The 14,709-nt window shown below is 34.3% G+C and overlaps 1 protein-coding gene across 2 annotated transcripts in view; it reads left to right on the top strand.

Annotated features, from left to right (window-relative positions):
* The window catches only part of Smp_150390.1 (hypothetical protein), a gene marked incomplete at both ends in the record, with an annotated part of 25,896 nt that overhangs the window by 6,332 nt on the left and 4,855 nt on the right, over nucleotides 1–14,709 (top strand). The window contains 6 exons of one of the 2 annotated variants that reach the window (XM_018798174.1): nucleotides 381–429; nucleotides 2,640–2,697; nucleotides 4,675–4,794; nucleotides 8,980–9,051; nucleotides 10,651–11,023; nucleotides 14,146–14,243. In XM_018798174.1, coding sequence (XP_018653143.1) covers nucleotides 381–429; nucleotides 2,640–2,697; nucleotides 4,675–4,794; nucleotides 8,980–9,051; nucleotides 10,651–11,023; nucleotides 14,146–14,243 — 770 coding nt within the window. Of the gene's footprint in view, nucleotides 1–380; nucleotides 430–2,639; nucleotides 2,698–4,674; nucleotides 4,795–8,979; nucleotides 9,052–10,650; nucleotides 11,024–14,145; nucleotides 14,244–14,709 lie in introns of those variants that run through there. The other variant, XM_018798175.1, reaches the window with a different exon arrangement.

Below are 14,709 nucleotides of genomic sequence, written 5' to 3'. Positions count from 1 at the left end.
GACGGCCGTCCAGTACTCCGAGGTTTTGCATGGTGGTCTAGCTCCAATTGACTCATGATTCCAACTATTAAAATTATAACAGTTGGTTTTTTTCTGAGTTTTAAGTCTAACTGACAAAACTTCTGAGCTTGGAGTCCAACTTATACACTAGTATTTATAGATTACTTCCTATTTGAAGGTGCATTTTCTCACACTGCTGTTTTTTCTTCCTGTATTTTTCACATTTGTTTAATTTAAGCTCGTCCACTGACAACAAATGATGAAAGTACATATAGCTTAGCTATGAATCCATCTGGGACAGTCATTGTAGCTGGTGGTCCTTATAAAAGAATATGGGTATGGGATCCTAGATCACGTAGTAAACCTTTCGACTTACGAAGTCATACTGATAGTATACGTGCACTTGCTGTTCGACCAAATGGTGAAGAGGTATGTTATAACTTCTCGTCACACTAAATCTCTAAAAAACTGATCGTTTATTTTAATGTATACTAGGCACTGAGATGTTTCGATAGTCTAACTGCCTGCAATAATTTTAATTTATAAAACCATTTAATTATTCATTCGTGATCAGCAACGTTTTGTAAAATCCTAACTGTGAAGATAAAATCTAATCCTATGTATAAGGGCAGAACAAGCACTTTTAGAATGGATCCCTATTAACAGTCACCTATGTGTTGTTCGGCTAAACGGCTCCGTAAGAAATCAGAAGGATAAGGGTATGCTTCGTTACCTTTTCGTTATTTCTGCCTAGTCTCCCACTGACTGCAGCCTGAATGTAGTGAAAGATGACTTTTGCAGAAAGATTTCTGAACTTCTTCATAAAGCTTAACGCCCAGACATAGTACGCGTAGCACATGAATTGAATGCCCGGGTAGGTAACTTAAACCATACAGAAAGTCATTTAAATGGGTATTTCAGTATTCCGGCTCAGCGGACAGCTAATGGTGACCGTCTGTTGCAACTGTGCTCACACAATCATTTAGTTTTAGCAAACACTAATTTTAAACATAAGGAGAGACATCGTCTAACATGGCGACCCCCTGCACCAAACCAACGATGGACTCAAATAGACCATATTACCATCAGTCATCGTTGGAGATGCTCTATAAAAGAATGCCGCTCGTTTTGGAGTACATGTTTAGACCCTAATCATGCTCTAATACGAGCACACATTTGCATGGCAACATTTGTATGGCAACTCGAACTGATGTACGTACGTACGAAGTTCTACGTTGTAACTGACTGACTAACACATTTGCTTGCGCCTCACAGGACGCAGAAAAAACCACATTAAGAAGACCCATTAGAGTTGAACTCAGTAACGAGAAGGCCAAAAGTAGATTCCTAGAACAGCTGAGGTCACATCTAGGCATTTCTGAAAGCGAAGCTGACCCAGATGTTGCTTGGAAAGATATACAAACAGCAGTGACATCTATTAGTGATTTGAACTAATGGGTCACGAAAAACCAATGGATTTCTACTAAGTCTATTGCACTGATGGATTCTCGTAAACTCATTCCATCAGGCTCCGAAGACGATGAAAAGCGAAAGTAAATCAGATCTAGGTTAACCAAAAGTCTGAGGAACGACTGTGAGCAGTGGTGGGCAACGAAAACGAAAGAGATAGGAAAGGCGACGGCTGTAGGTAATACAAGACAACTTTTCAGACTAATAAAAGAAACTGGAGTGAATAAATCAGGTTTAAGTTAGACGATTTCGGAAAAAAGCGACAGTCTTATCTGATCTCAGCCCTGACGTTTAGAACGATGAGTGGTACACTTTTGAGAACAGTTTAGCTGGCCTTCAGCTACTCTACAACTACTCACTATTCCAAAACGGCGTGAATGGAATATTGAAGTAGGCCCCACGACTCTAGTTGAAGTTCAAAATGTCATAGCTAATCTGAAAAGAGGAAGAAAAGCTGGTCCAGATGGATTGGCCCCAGAGGTCTTTAGGTATGGTGATCCAGTCTTAGCGATTAGGTCAGCTAACATTTTAGCTACAATCTGAGAACTGGATGTAATCCTATCTGATGGGTTGCAATTGCTGATCGTCCCAATATATAAGAAAGGATTAAAATCATCCTGTGATAACTATAGAGGGATTAGTTTGACTAATATAGCATCTAAAATACTGGTCTCAATAATTATCAGACGCCTAACAAAGACTCGTGAACTTCAAACACGAGAAAATCAAGTTGGCTTCAGACCTGGTCATGGCTGTATCGACCGCACATTCACCATTCGTCAGATTTTAGAACATAGGCATGCTTACCGGCACCTGACAATGATGCTTTCTCTTGACTCAAAAACAGCATTTGACCACTGATTACTCTGATATCTCTTAGACCTTAAAAAATGCTTACATTTGTTTCCCATCATTAAAATCGTTACTCAGTGATTTCATAAATTATTATCGATCTTCCGAACCACTTCCTTATCTCAAATAAAACGAGTTAATGACAAATGCTGTATCATATGTGCCTTATTCCTTAAACGTTAGTCCTAGGAAGTATGATTCTAATAACAATAACATGATCATTGTTTGCGAGTGGTGTCACTCTCGTCAAACTTTCTTATATTCATTCAGATTATTAGTGGTAGTTCTGATGGGACAATCAAAATATGGTCACTTGGTATGCAGCGATGTACAGATACCATTCGCACACATAGTGAAAGTGTATTTACATTACAGGTAGGTAATTGAGTTACTATTCTCTAAGTTTGTCGATAATTTACACTCGTTTCTTGACTTTTTTTCAATTATCTTATTGTGGTTTATTTCTTACGATTTCTTAGCAGTCGTAGTAACACACTAGAAAATCTACTTAAATGGCGACATATTACTATAGAATAGTTTTTGGTGCTATAAAGAATTAGAGTCGAATTATCATATTGGTTTTACCTTCGGCGACCTAAATTCCATATTGTTTATTGATGCAATAGCTTGAGTCATTACATTTGTTTCAGCTAACACCATATATTGAGTTTCTTGTTGTATCACTAAGAGTATTGACGACTACTATTGTAGTGGACACTACTTACACAGATGTTTGTATGTATGTATGTAATTACTTTGCAAATACATATTGCTCCTGTCTATTGGTGTGTTTTACACAATTACTACAGTTCTTCATGAGTGGTAGACATCAATATTGACCTTCATTTTGTATCATAATAGTTGTACATTGTCATCTATTTTCTAATAGACTCGGTTGTTAAATATATCATTAATTGTAGGTATGTGTACAGCTATTGCAAATACCGGATAATCGGTAACTAAATGATCTATGTAGTGTACTTATAAGCATCAAACTGTATCAATCTTGAACTCTACTCCACGTTTTTTTGATTTTAGAGTTTGGATGCATGAATTTGTTCTAGATTACTGGATTGCGTGGAGGTTTAAAATATATGGAGAAAATTGAGTGACCGGTTTTTCCTTTTTATAACCCATTTAGTCCCTGGCTGTGGTTTAGTTTTTTGGATAGTAATACTATCCAATAAGGTCGTGAACTCATACGGATCTTTTTGTTTACATTTAAGTAATAAATGGTTTTATTTGTCACAGTGAGATTGGAAAGCTAACTTTCACCCAAATGTTGCAAGTAAAACCCACTGAAGAAATCAATAAACTTTTAACACTCATTTTTTCTTATGCTTATTATCTGAAACTACATATACACCACCACTATGTCGAGCCGTTTAGTTTATTGTTTAAAATACATAACTTTCAATTGTTATGTTTAAATTGATCTTGAATACTGTTAGTGGTGTGGGGGCAGTGACCACTTTCCTGTTATTTACACAGTGGAAGGACACTTTTCCCCAGGGTAGGTAACTAAAAAGGAGTTGAGAATTGTCCTTATGACCTGGGAGTGTGACTACAGAGTTCAAGGGACAGCAGGTTGATAGCGGTCAAGCAAGGTGTTTTTTCAGTAGTTTTGAATTTGTCAGATCCGTACTTTTAAGGTCTTACCGCCCCCAACGAAGATTCCTGTGCCCTGCATGGTAACGCATAAATTGACTGAATGAATATTCTGACAAACAGAGTTCGATTACGCCATTAAGTTATTCATGTCCAACCACCATGTCAAGTTAGCACCTGCGGTCGAGAATTAGCAAATCTGAGTTAATCCCATGAACTAATAGTTAGCATCACTTGAAACTGAACGAAAGTCGTGCATGTGGCTTCATATTTATTTGACCACTTCTGTTACTCCAGTATTTCGCTAATCGATGATGCTCAAGCCCATGTATTAATAAATTTCAGGCAAATACGTATTAAAATGTCAAAGACTTGTCCTGTTTATGTTTTTAAAGTCTTCTAACTCTATAACACGTCTGTTAAATATCTTGGTAAAAAATACCTTAGATTTTTGTTGCCATATGGCTTTAAAATCGATGAGTCTCATACTAAAATGAAACAGCTTTCCTGTGGTTCCTGGTTGTCAGTAGTTGTCCAAATGAGGTCCCTCACTGATTTCAAATAATAAATCTATGAACGTTAATTGATTGTACTTTTTGCTTGGAAATTTGATGTGATAGGTTCTTCTACATACTGTATATTTCCCTAGCAAAATCGGTATGACTTGAAATTTCATTCGATGTGTATTGTATTTTTAAAAAAAACTGTTCTAAGTATTTGATATCGTTAATTTATTGATTCTAGGTGAATAACAATTGGTCAACTGTTTATTCCGCTGGTAAAGATCGTAAGATTTGGGCTACTGATTTGCATAACCCCGGTCATTCTACATTAATCGGCGAAGAGACGGATCCAGTCTTAAAGGTATTTGTTCTAAACATCGAAATATTTTTTTCTTCGTAAAATATCGATATTTCAGTTAAACAGCTTCATTTTTCAATCAGCTCATTGTTTATTATAAAGGAAATAAAATGATGTTTTGTATGGTGAACAAAATCATAATATTTTTCATCATATTAACTATGGTAGATCGGTATCGTGGTAAACACTATTACTCCTTTTGTTACTGGATATAAATGTTTTGGGTTTCGAATGTTTATACAACTCATTAACTTCAACATTTGTCATGTATAAATCGAAATTGACGTGATTATTGTCGGGTTGCTGAAAAATTATCCAGTAGTCAGGAGACATGCCGAAAATATTTTGACTCGTCAGTATTCTCTAGAAAGTTGAATGAAAAACCTTGAGAACAGGTGTTTATGCTTTTCTAACTGGAGAACTGTCAACATCACTACCAAATTTAGCGTGTTTTTCCAAAGCAAGAACATCAAAGTCCCCTGAACTTCTATAATTAAGTTAACCAATAATGCTTAATGCTGGGAAAACAAATCTGGTAAAAATGATCTAAATGGAATAGGACATATGCTTTTGGTTATTATGGAATATTATTCACCTATGATTTTTACATACGGATTGATTTTTGGCTCTCGGCATAAAACTGGATTTTCTAGGCTTCTCAATAGTAATTAGATTTAAACATATCTAAATAGAATAACAGTTTATAATAGCTCATCACTTTCGTGGCTGTAAATTCCTTGCATAATTTGTGTTTAAGACGAAAAAAACTAAAGTATTCAGACTGCATAATCATGACGAATCCAAATATATCAATTGTGTTCAACTTGTTGTTAGCGGACTGTAGATTTGATTAAAGCACGTTCCGTACAGGATTATGTCGGGGCGCGCTGATTGACTATTTCCTAAGCAATCAACGTTAGCGGATACCCGGAGAATACTCTAGAATCTTCTTATGTAAAAACCATAAATATACTAACGTTTTTGTTATTGTGCTTCTTACTTCCATCTACCCTTGTTATTTAGAATATTATTTCGTTCCTGTTCAACTGTGTTCTGATTTGGTGAGTTGTCGAATGAATCGGTGTCCAAGAATACTAGGCAATAGGACTGGTTGTCATAATAAGAGGAATTACAACTGTTGTTCATGGTAGCTTGCCATTACTTATTGGTTTGAAACTGCTCATTTTTAATGTAGTTAATCCATTTCATGAAAAAGAACAATGCAAATATTAAATCAAACGTATTCCCTTCAATTTATGACGTATATTTAAGTATGTTGATATTCACCTCTTCACATGAAAGACCAATATGGTTTTGTCATATATCATTATGATGTCACTCATACACCACCATCGCTTATAAAAGCACATTTTTGACCAAGCTAAATAATCCATCCTACGATATAAACCTGGTAGCTAGTAATTACTGTAAAGAGAACTTCCTATAGCAAACACCATCAGTCTGTCGAAAGTATTGATCCCACTAATGTAGCCATCGTATGGTATTTAGTTTCTAATCTAACTACCAACATGTGTTACTGATTAGTGTAAGTTTTATTCTACTACTCATGAAAATAATATTGTTATTTAATATAGCTTCATTATCATAAGATTCTTGATGCAGTATGCCGGTTATGATGTTATGACTAACAACACAAATGTAAACGTTTGATTACTTTTTATGAACAAAACTGAAGTATATTGGAATATTCGATGGGATTCCTACCATTTGTATATCTTCTCCGAATATGTGGCAAATTAGGTTATGATCAGGAATTGTTCCATATTTCATGAAAATACTATGCAGTGTGTAATTTATAATTATATGGGAAATTAGAGATGTTACTTTTAAGTTTGTTTAAACTAATGCCTTTTAAGGTGTTTAAAGTTTTTAAAATTATATGATAATCAATAGTTCTTGGTTTTCACTAATTGTTCGAATGACAGTCGGTCTTAATGTAGAACCTGATACGTATGTACATTGGTTCAAGTTCCCAAATTCCATTAACATAGAGAGATGAAATTGTCAGGCCCAATCCCAGAATATTAGAGTTAGTAACGGTATCAGTGGTAACAGAAAATATTATACATCGAAGACACGATTCAAGAAATTATGAGGAATTCAGAAGCTTATAAGCTGTAAAAATAACAAAGAATGGATTCACCTACGCTATTGCTGGCGATTTTGTGCCATATCATTCAAAGCCTTAACCGTCCGTTCAAGTTATATCTCTCCACTTGATGAAATTATGTTAACATCGGAAGTAAACAAAATTTCTGAGGAAGAAATGTGACTGTTTGCAATCATATATTTATGGAGCTTAAGTATAAAGTGAACTTCATGACGAATTCATCCAAGTATACGGTTTTAAGAAAATCCATAACTCAACTGATCACCATACTATCGATTAGTTAGGGAGAAAAAACGCGACAAAGTAAATGACCTAACTTTATAATGTCTGTTACATCATTGATTGCAATTGGTATTTATTTATATATGCTGTTTATAATTTTAAGATATTCTTTAACTAGTAGTGTACAACTTATTTGTCGATGGTTTAAAATATCTGCGGTTCTGTTTAGCAATTAAGCTCTTGTAATTCTCAATGGTGTTATACTCTGTGGTGCGTAGTAATTTTTGTAGTTGCACATCTGACGATAGCTTCAGTTTTAATCGTTTGTACGAAATAGTTCTAGTGGTTAAGACTTTGTAGTTTAATTACGGATTCTAGTGGTAACATTCTAAATTGCAAATAAGATAGGCAAATCTATTATTTTAACGAACCAGATAGCGTTTATAGAGTAGAACGAGCTAATTTGTTTTATCAGAAAGTTAGAATTTCATTTTTCAAATAGGTTTATTAAATATACCACATTGTAACACAGGGACATCAATAATTTCAAGCGAATGTATCGACGCGAAGATGGATGGTGGCTAGCAGTGGAATCCAGGACGCGCGTTTCGCCCTATCTGGGACTCGAACCCAGTACCCAAATAGGACGAAACGCGCGTCCTCGATTCCACTGCTAGCCACTATCCATCTTTGCTTATAATGCTTGTGAATTAAGGCAATATCGAGGCAATACGCACAGTATACACATGTGCCAATAAGAGACTGATCAATCGCAGTCCTGAGCATTAATAAGAAGATTCAAACAAACAATACTAAGTGAATTCAAATGTATCGAAGATTTTGTTACAGGATCAAAATATGCTAATCATAGAAAAAAACTCACTTTATTATGACCAACTTTATCATAGCTAAATTTATTCATACAAATTTGAAACTTTCACTTCGTATGTATATTTCGACTAATGATGTTTTGCTATTGTCTAGTGAGATATAGACCTTTTTTTCTAGTTTAGCATATCACACCTATCACAATTTGTTGCAAATGACATAAACTAATTTACACTCAACTGTTCATAAGTTTAAGTTTTCTTAGTACAATTTTTGACGAGTATTAAATTCGATCTCTTTCTTTATTTCTTACTCCTCCATTTCTTGTAATTAGTCAATTTGTTCTAATTACATTATAAAGAGAAGCCTCACGTCGTTTTTAACCGAATTGTGTATGTACATATGTGTATGTACATATTTTTCACTAATTTTTTTAAAAAAGTTTCATAGAAATTGACAAATTAATTTATATTAATTAGCTGTGTTTTTAATAATAAAAAGGAAAACAGTTCATAATTTTAGTTTTTTGATCTTCTCATTGACATTTTAGGACTGTAATTAGTTAGTCTCTTTTGACATATGTGCATCCTGTGAGGGCTGTCTCAATCTTGGTTTGAATCACAAGCATTTAAATCAGAGATGGATAGTGGTCAGCAGTGGGATCCAGGGCTTGTCGGCTGGATTTACCCGCAGGTACAACTCTGAGGTGCAAGTACATCCGACTGACAAGTTCCAAATAGGACAGAATGAGCATCCTGGAGTCCACTGTGAGCCACCATCCATCAGTGCTTCCGAAAACAGTTCATATTTTATCGTACATTTCTATATATTGCCTTGTAACTAGAGATTTCTTTATGGTTTATATCACATCCCCATTATATATACATTAATTGTTTATTCTTGACTTGTAAAACCCCACCTAAATTCGTACACATTTTTGCTCATGTAAATGTTTTGATATTTAAATATATTTTACATGCTTCTATGTTTCTGAAAACATTTTTTAGCTCCTATTACATGAAGGTCGAAGTCAGTCATTTTTATGGTCTGCAACATGTAATACAAATGTGTCACGTTGGGTAAGTCCATAATAATAATAATAGTTTTATTGTATTTGAATTGGTCATATTGACTGATATTATTTATACATTAAGTGATTTATTTATTCATATAAATAGTTTGTCTAATCCTAATAGTGAGATAGTTAGGTTTCGCTAACTTTTGGCGTAGGCGAGATATCTCTCTGCCAACTATGGGACAAGTATACTGTACAGTAGTTCGTTCATTATAAAATAGAGGATATTTGTGAGCTATTAGTATTTGATCACTGATGTATTCTAAACACTGTACACAGTGTATTTCAGGACCATTGAATGAGTAATCTTAAGGTTAGATTCAGGGTACTAGTATTATGAACGGGAACGTAAATGGGGAACAATCAATATATTTGAATACCAAATTACAGAATCTTGGTAAAATCTGAAAACTATACAGTAAATAATTCATTTGCAAAATGCCCATCAATCGTCTTGGACTTTATTGTTCGTTCCTTTCCATACCAATCACTCTATGTTCCCGTTCTCTTCTATTAAATCTTTTCAACCTTTTGCTGCCAGGCATTCTCTTTCCGATTGACGTTATATACTACTTATATCTATCGACATCGGTAGCATACACCACACTAGATGAAGATGGAACATTCATCAATCAGTTAGTGAATCTTTATCAACTAGAATTTTCAAAATATATATTGTGTGGCCAACTACCTCGTTCCTAGACACTCAATGTTTGGCAATCTAACAGTCTGTTAGAACAAAGCTATGACTAACTAATTTGTAAAATCATAATTAATGGTTATTCAGTGTATTTAGACCTGTAAAAATCAGGATAGATAGATATTCATTAATTGTTTAGCTGTGAGGCTGTTGTAAACGTTATATATCATGGCTGAAAATTAGTTACACTAAGGTAGATTCATCCATCTTTAGCATATTATGAGATTTTAATTTAAAACATTTTTCCGTAACTTTTATTCTTCAGATTATATTCTTTATTTCTAATAAATTTTTTCACTTTTTTTATCACTTCTATTACCCTAGATTTGCATTTTGGTTACACTCTCATCTCATTTTGCTGATATGATGTAGCAACTTGAACAGATTAACATTTATCTCAGTTACTTATTACTAACTAACTGATATCCATTTCATTTATAGTTTATTTATTTCTTGATTTACACATAAACTCAGTAGAATATAAATTTTAAATTATTCTTATTTCTGTACAACTTCAAGCGCTGTGATATTATCAACGACCAAGATTGAATCAGTTAATGATTTTAAGGAGTCATAATTAAGTCTTTGACTAAGATGTTTAATTTGGAAAATAGAAAAATAACTTAAGGAGTTGTACTCTCAAGATGGATTCGCAATCCGTTTGTTCCTTTCGGATTCTGAATCTCATTCCTACATTTACTTGTTGGACTTTTATGAGAAATACTCATATCATATTAATGTCATGCGTAGAACTGTCTAAATGTAGTAAACATTCTAAAGGGATTGATGGATTCAACTTAATATCTATTTAGAAATTAAGTGGCATTATCTCAAAACACAATCGTTACATTACGTAATTTTCCGCCATTAATAATGCATACTTTTTTCTGTCATTTTATTTAGCTTATTAAACATAATCCTACTGGAATGTGTTCTCGATCAATTGTAGATGACGAACAATATTCATATCATTCTGAGAATAATACTGATATGGATCATACCAGTATAGATAAGTTTATACCAATGTCTAAATGCTCTGAATTTGTATCAAATTCTATCCCCGTTTCATTACCATCCAATGCTCATAATAATGATAATAATAGCAGTGATGCTCTTTCAGATGTTTTTAGTCATGATCCTGATCACAGTCCCTTATCTATGGATAATAATAATAATAATAATAATAATAATAATAATAATAATAATAATAATAATAATAATAATAATGAACGACACAATTCTTCATTATCTTCGAAACCTGATTTTGTTATAAAAGGTAGGATCTTTTTATCTTGATTCTAATGAAATTCAGCACTCCTGTTAAGCATAGTATAAGTGATTGGCTGATTTTTGAAAAAAAACGATGGTCGACGGACAAACTATATCGGAATCAGCTTGACTAATATATACAAACTAAAGTCATAAACACGTCGTAAGGTTTTGAGGTATGTCAGTCTTATCGTTATCCAATTATTCTTTGTTTCCCGGCCATAAACAAGCCCTGTCTGCATTTCAATTATTTCAGGCATCCCCGTAAGTTCTCAGAAGTAGGCTATACTACTAATAATTCATCATCTGAACGTCTAGTAATCTGAGAAGTAGTTAATGTGGAGCTATCACCGATATCTTCATTCTGATCGCTTGTTGTCCTCTGTTTTTTTAAATTAACAGATTCGTTACTTGTGTTTTTAGAAAAAAAACTTATCTGTACTTGACTTATAATATTCAAACGATGTGGTCCTGTCATGTAAAAGCAATAACCGAGCGCGCAGTCTTTTAAATACTCCAAGTGACTATATGAGAATAATGGGGATAGATTTTTGTGTCTTTCAAATTCACAATTATCGCCTTATAACTGTTCTTCGTCGCTATATAGTAGGATATTAGGTCATGAAGCAGTCAAGCACACTGATTATGTCCAACTTCAGTATTACTAGGGGTACCTAGCCTGTCGTATGCCCTGATGGTGTTCTCGTGACTTTCGGGTTGCCTGATCTGCCAAGGGCGATGGGACAGTGCATGACAGTATTGTTGTGTGCTAGGTTCAAAGAGAATTGTTTGCTATATGCATGCAAGTCCGCCCCGTTATTGTTCCTATTTGCCCCCAAATGCCCTGGTACGGCCGAGAGTGGGGAGAGTCCGCTCTCCCTCTCCAAATGCTCTCACATGGCCAGCGAATATAGCCTCTGCCATGGAAGTCCTACTCACTGCCTTCTCGTGGCGGGGGTGTTGTTTACGAAATCGAGAGGACGAAAAGCGAATGTCCGGCGCTTTAACCGTGTTGGTGGATGTGGAGTGTCCACCTAGGTGAGTTGGAAAACCCTGATTCCAAACCAATGGTGCACATGGGCTCCAGTATCGTGAGGGAACAAATGGCGTACGAATCAATCGTTGATCACCGACTACCATGGGACTGCATCTCCTTACGATGCTCCACTGCCTTGTGGATCAGATCTTTCGGTCAAAGGCTCCAGGTGTGGGCCCCTAAGAAAACCACCTGCTTCAGTTCGGGTACCTGGGCAGTATCACAGCCCTCAAGCAAATCGAATGAGATTCGTATGACGCTTATGTATCTGGTGCTTCCTTGTACCAATATTTATGTGTTTAAATAAATAAATAAAATTACTAACCGTAATTAAATGATGTCAATACATGTAGTCCGTGAGTATTTTTCTAAGCTTCATTAAACACTGTCAATTTATTGATTGGAGGTCGACTGAACTCGTGTAATTTATGAGTGTTCTCTTCACCATTTAAATTGACGTTCAGTTGGCTTTTCGAATGTATGGCTCATTTATGTTGTTCATTGCATAGCGATGATGTCAGAAAGAGCTAGTGTATTGAAGACATCAAGGTTTATTAACTGCATTTACATCACAGCATTAACTCATCAGTCATGTTTATTATGTTAATAAATTTAGGTTGTTGCAAGTTTGTTTCTTTTTACAAGTGTAGCTAAATCTGGTTTAAGCTCGTCACTGCAATTTCGTAAATGATAACTATTTAACCGTAAAAAAGAAAACAGTTCAATTTATTGATATATGATTCCGTTATGAATATTAAATACACGAAGTTCAGAGAAGGGATCTCTTTTCAGGGAATTTATTATCAAGATTAATATCCAGATTTCTACGTATACAACCTTTTAATACAACAGAAACTCTTGTCATGCATGAGCTCAAGGCAGAACTGTACTTACAAAAGAAGTACATCTTATCGTTATTGTTACCTTGCCCTAATCTATTATTATCGTTATTGTTATTATTATTATTCCATTTCGTATTTCAAAATATCCCCTTCTCCCTTTTCTTATGTCTCATATTCTCATGATTTTATTCGTAATTGTTTCTGATATCACTTCATTTCATTTTTCACATCTCTATTACCTTTAATTACTGTAACAAAAACATTTTAACAATTTTACTTCACTCACATTATAATCCGTTGCTAACTTCAGTCAGTCAGTCAGCTACAACGTAGGACCAGGCACACTTATGCATCAGTCCAAGTTGCCATACCTCATTAACACAACAATATGAACACCGGATTCATAGAAGTAGTTAATTTAGTGGTGGTAATATATAAAAGAAAGGTTGCATATAAGGATATAGTATAAGAAGGAAGACAGATATGAAGCAATTTTAATCTCAAGGTTTAAGGGAAGATAAAGAGTGCATACTCCTATGTCATTGTGATCGATTTTGAGCCATGTCACACAGAGTCTCCAACCACTGGTTAGAATAGTCGTACGGACCCCAACCAAGTCGTCTGCATCTACCAACATGGCTCAAACCAGAATTTAGAGACTTTATGGATTGGTGCAGCATTTTGGTTTGTCCACTGCTAACTTTCTTCGATTCGTTTCCAACCCTAGTTAGCATCACACGCCGTGGTAATTGGTGGTTGGGCATGCGTAATACGTGGCTCAACCATCTCATTCGATGAAGATTTACAACCTCATCAACTGATTTACTATCATTCCCTAATGCTCTGTGTCTTACTTCACTATTTACCTACCCGATGATCCCAGCATATGCGAGCACACACAATCTTTTTATTGTTATTATTCTTATTACATAAGGTAGTATTATAATCTTTCTTCTTTAACATCATGTTTATTTCTTGTTTGTATCTTCTCACAAATCTGGTACTTCAATAAAAATGCTCATATATACGATTGTACAGCTTGATAATAAATTCATCGAAAAGAAATCTCTTCGCTGAAATTCATGTTATTAAATTCAGTTTATCACCTGATTTTACAACAAAATGTACAATCTCCCATTACAACTTAATAATGATATTTTACTTATTAAAACTTGTTCAATATGTGTTTTTCTGATAGTTCTGTGCAAGATTTATTTATTTTTTTAATATATATGTATAATTTATTCACAGGTGGATCACCAATTGTACAGTTTCACATATGCCCTGAAAAACGTTTTATATTAACAAAAGATAATGAAGGTATAGTAGCTGTATATGATGTTTTAAAAGTAAGTGACATTCTTTGTAATTATGTCTATGTGTAGTACAATTAGTATCTAAATGAATGAGTTAATATTATAATGTATGAATTTAATCATCATCATCATCATCATCATCATCATCGGCGAGTATTTGGTAATCAATAGTAAACATGATATTGATTCTGTTAGTATTTTGCAAGCAATCTGTTTAGAAAAAATGTAAGATATTAACATATCACTATCATATCTGGTTTAGAAAACCAATGAAATTGAGGTAGCATTGAACTGTAGTAGGACTCAGGACATCGTATCTCGTGGCTAGCACTTAATTTTTAATCGCTGAAAAATTCCCATCATATTAAAACACAATTATATGAACGAAGAATATTCTTTTCAATAATTTCTCATCAGGTTCTACAATTATAAATTAATAATCCATATAAAATTGATGTACTCTGCCTTAAACTTGGCCAATTTTATATGGATTATTAAT

The sequence above is a fragment of the Schistosoma mansoni genome, chromosome 6, assembly GCF_000237925.1.
Source record: "Schistosoma mansoni strain Puerto Rico chromosome 6, complete genome".
Taxonomy (NCBI): Eukaryota; Metazoa; Platyhelminthes; class Trematoda; order Strigeidida; family Schistosomatidae; genus Schistosoma; species Schistosoma mansoni.
This window is presented reverse-complemented; position numbering and strand designations above follow the sequence as displayed.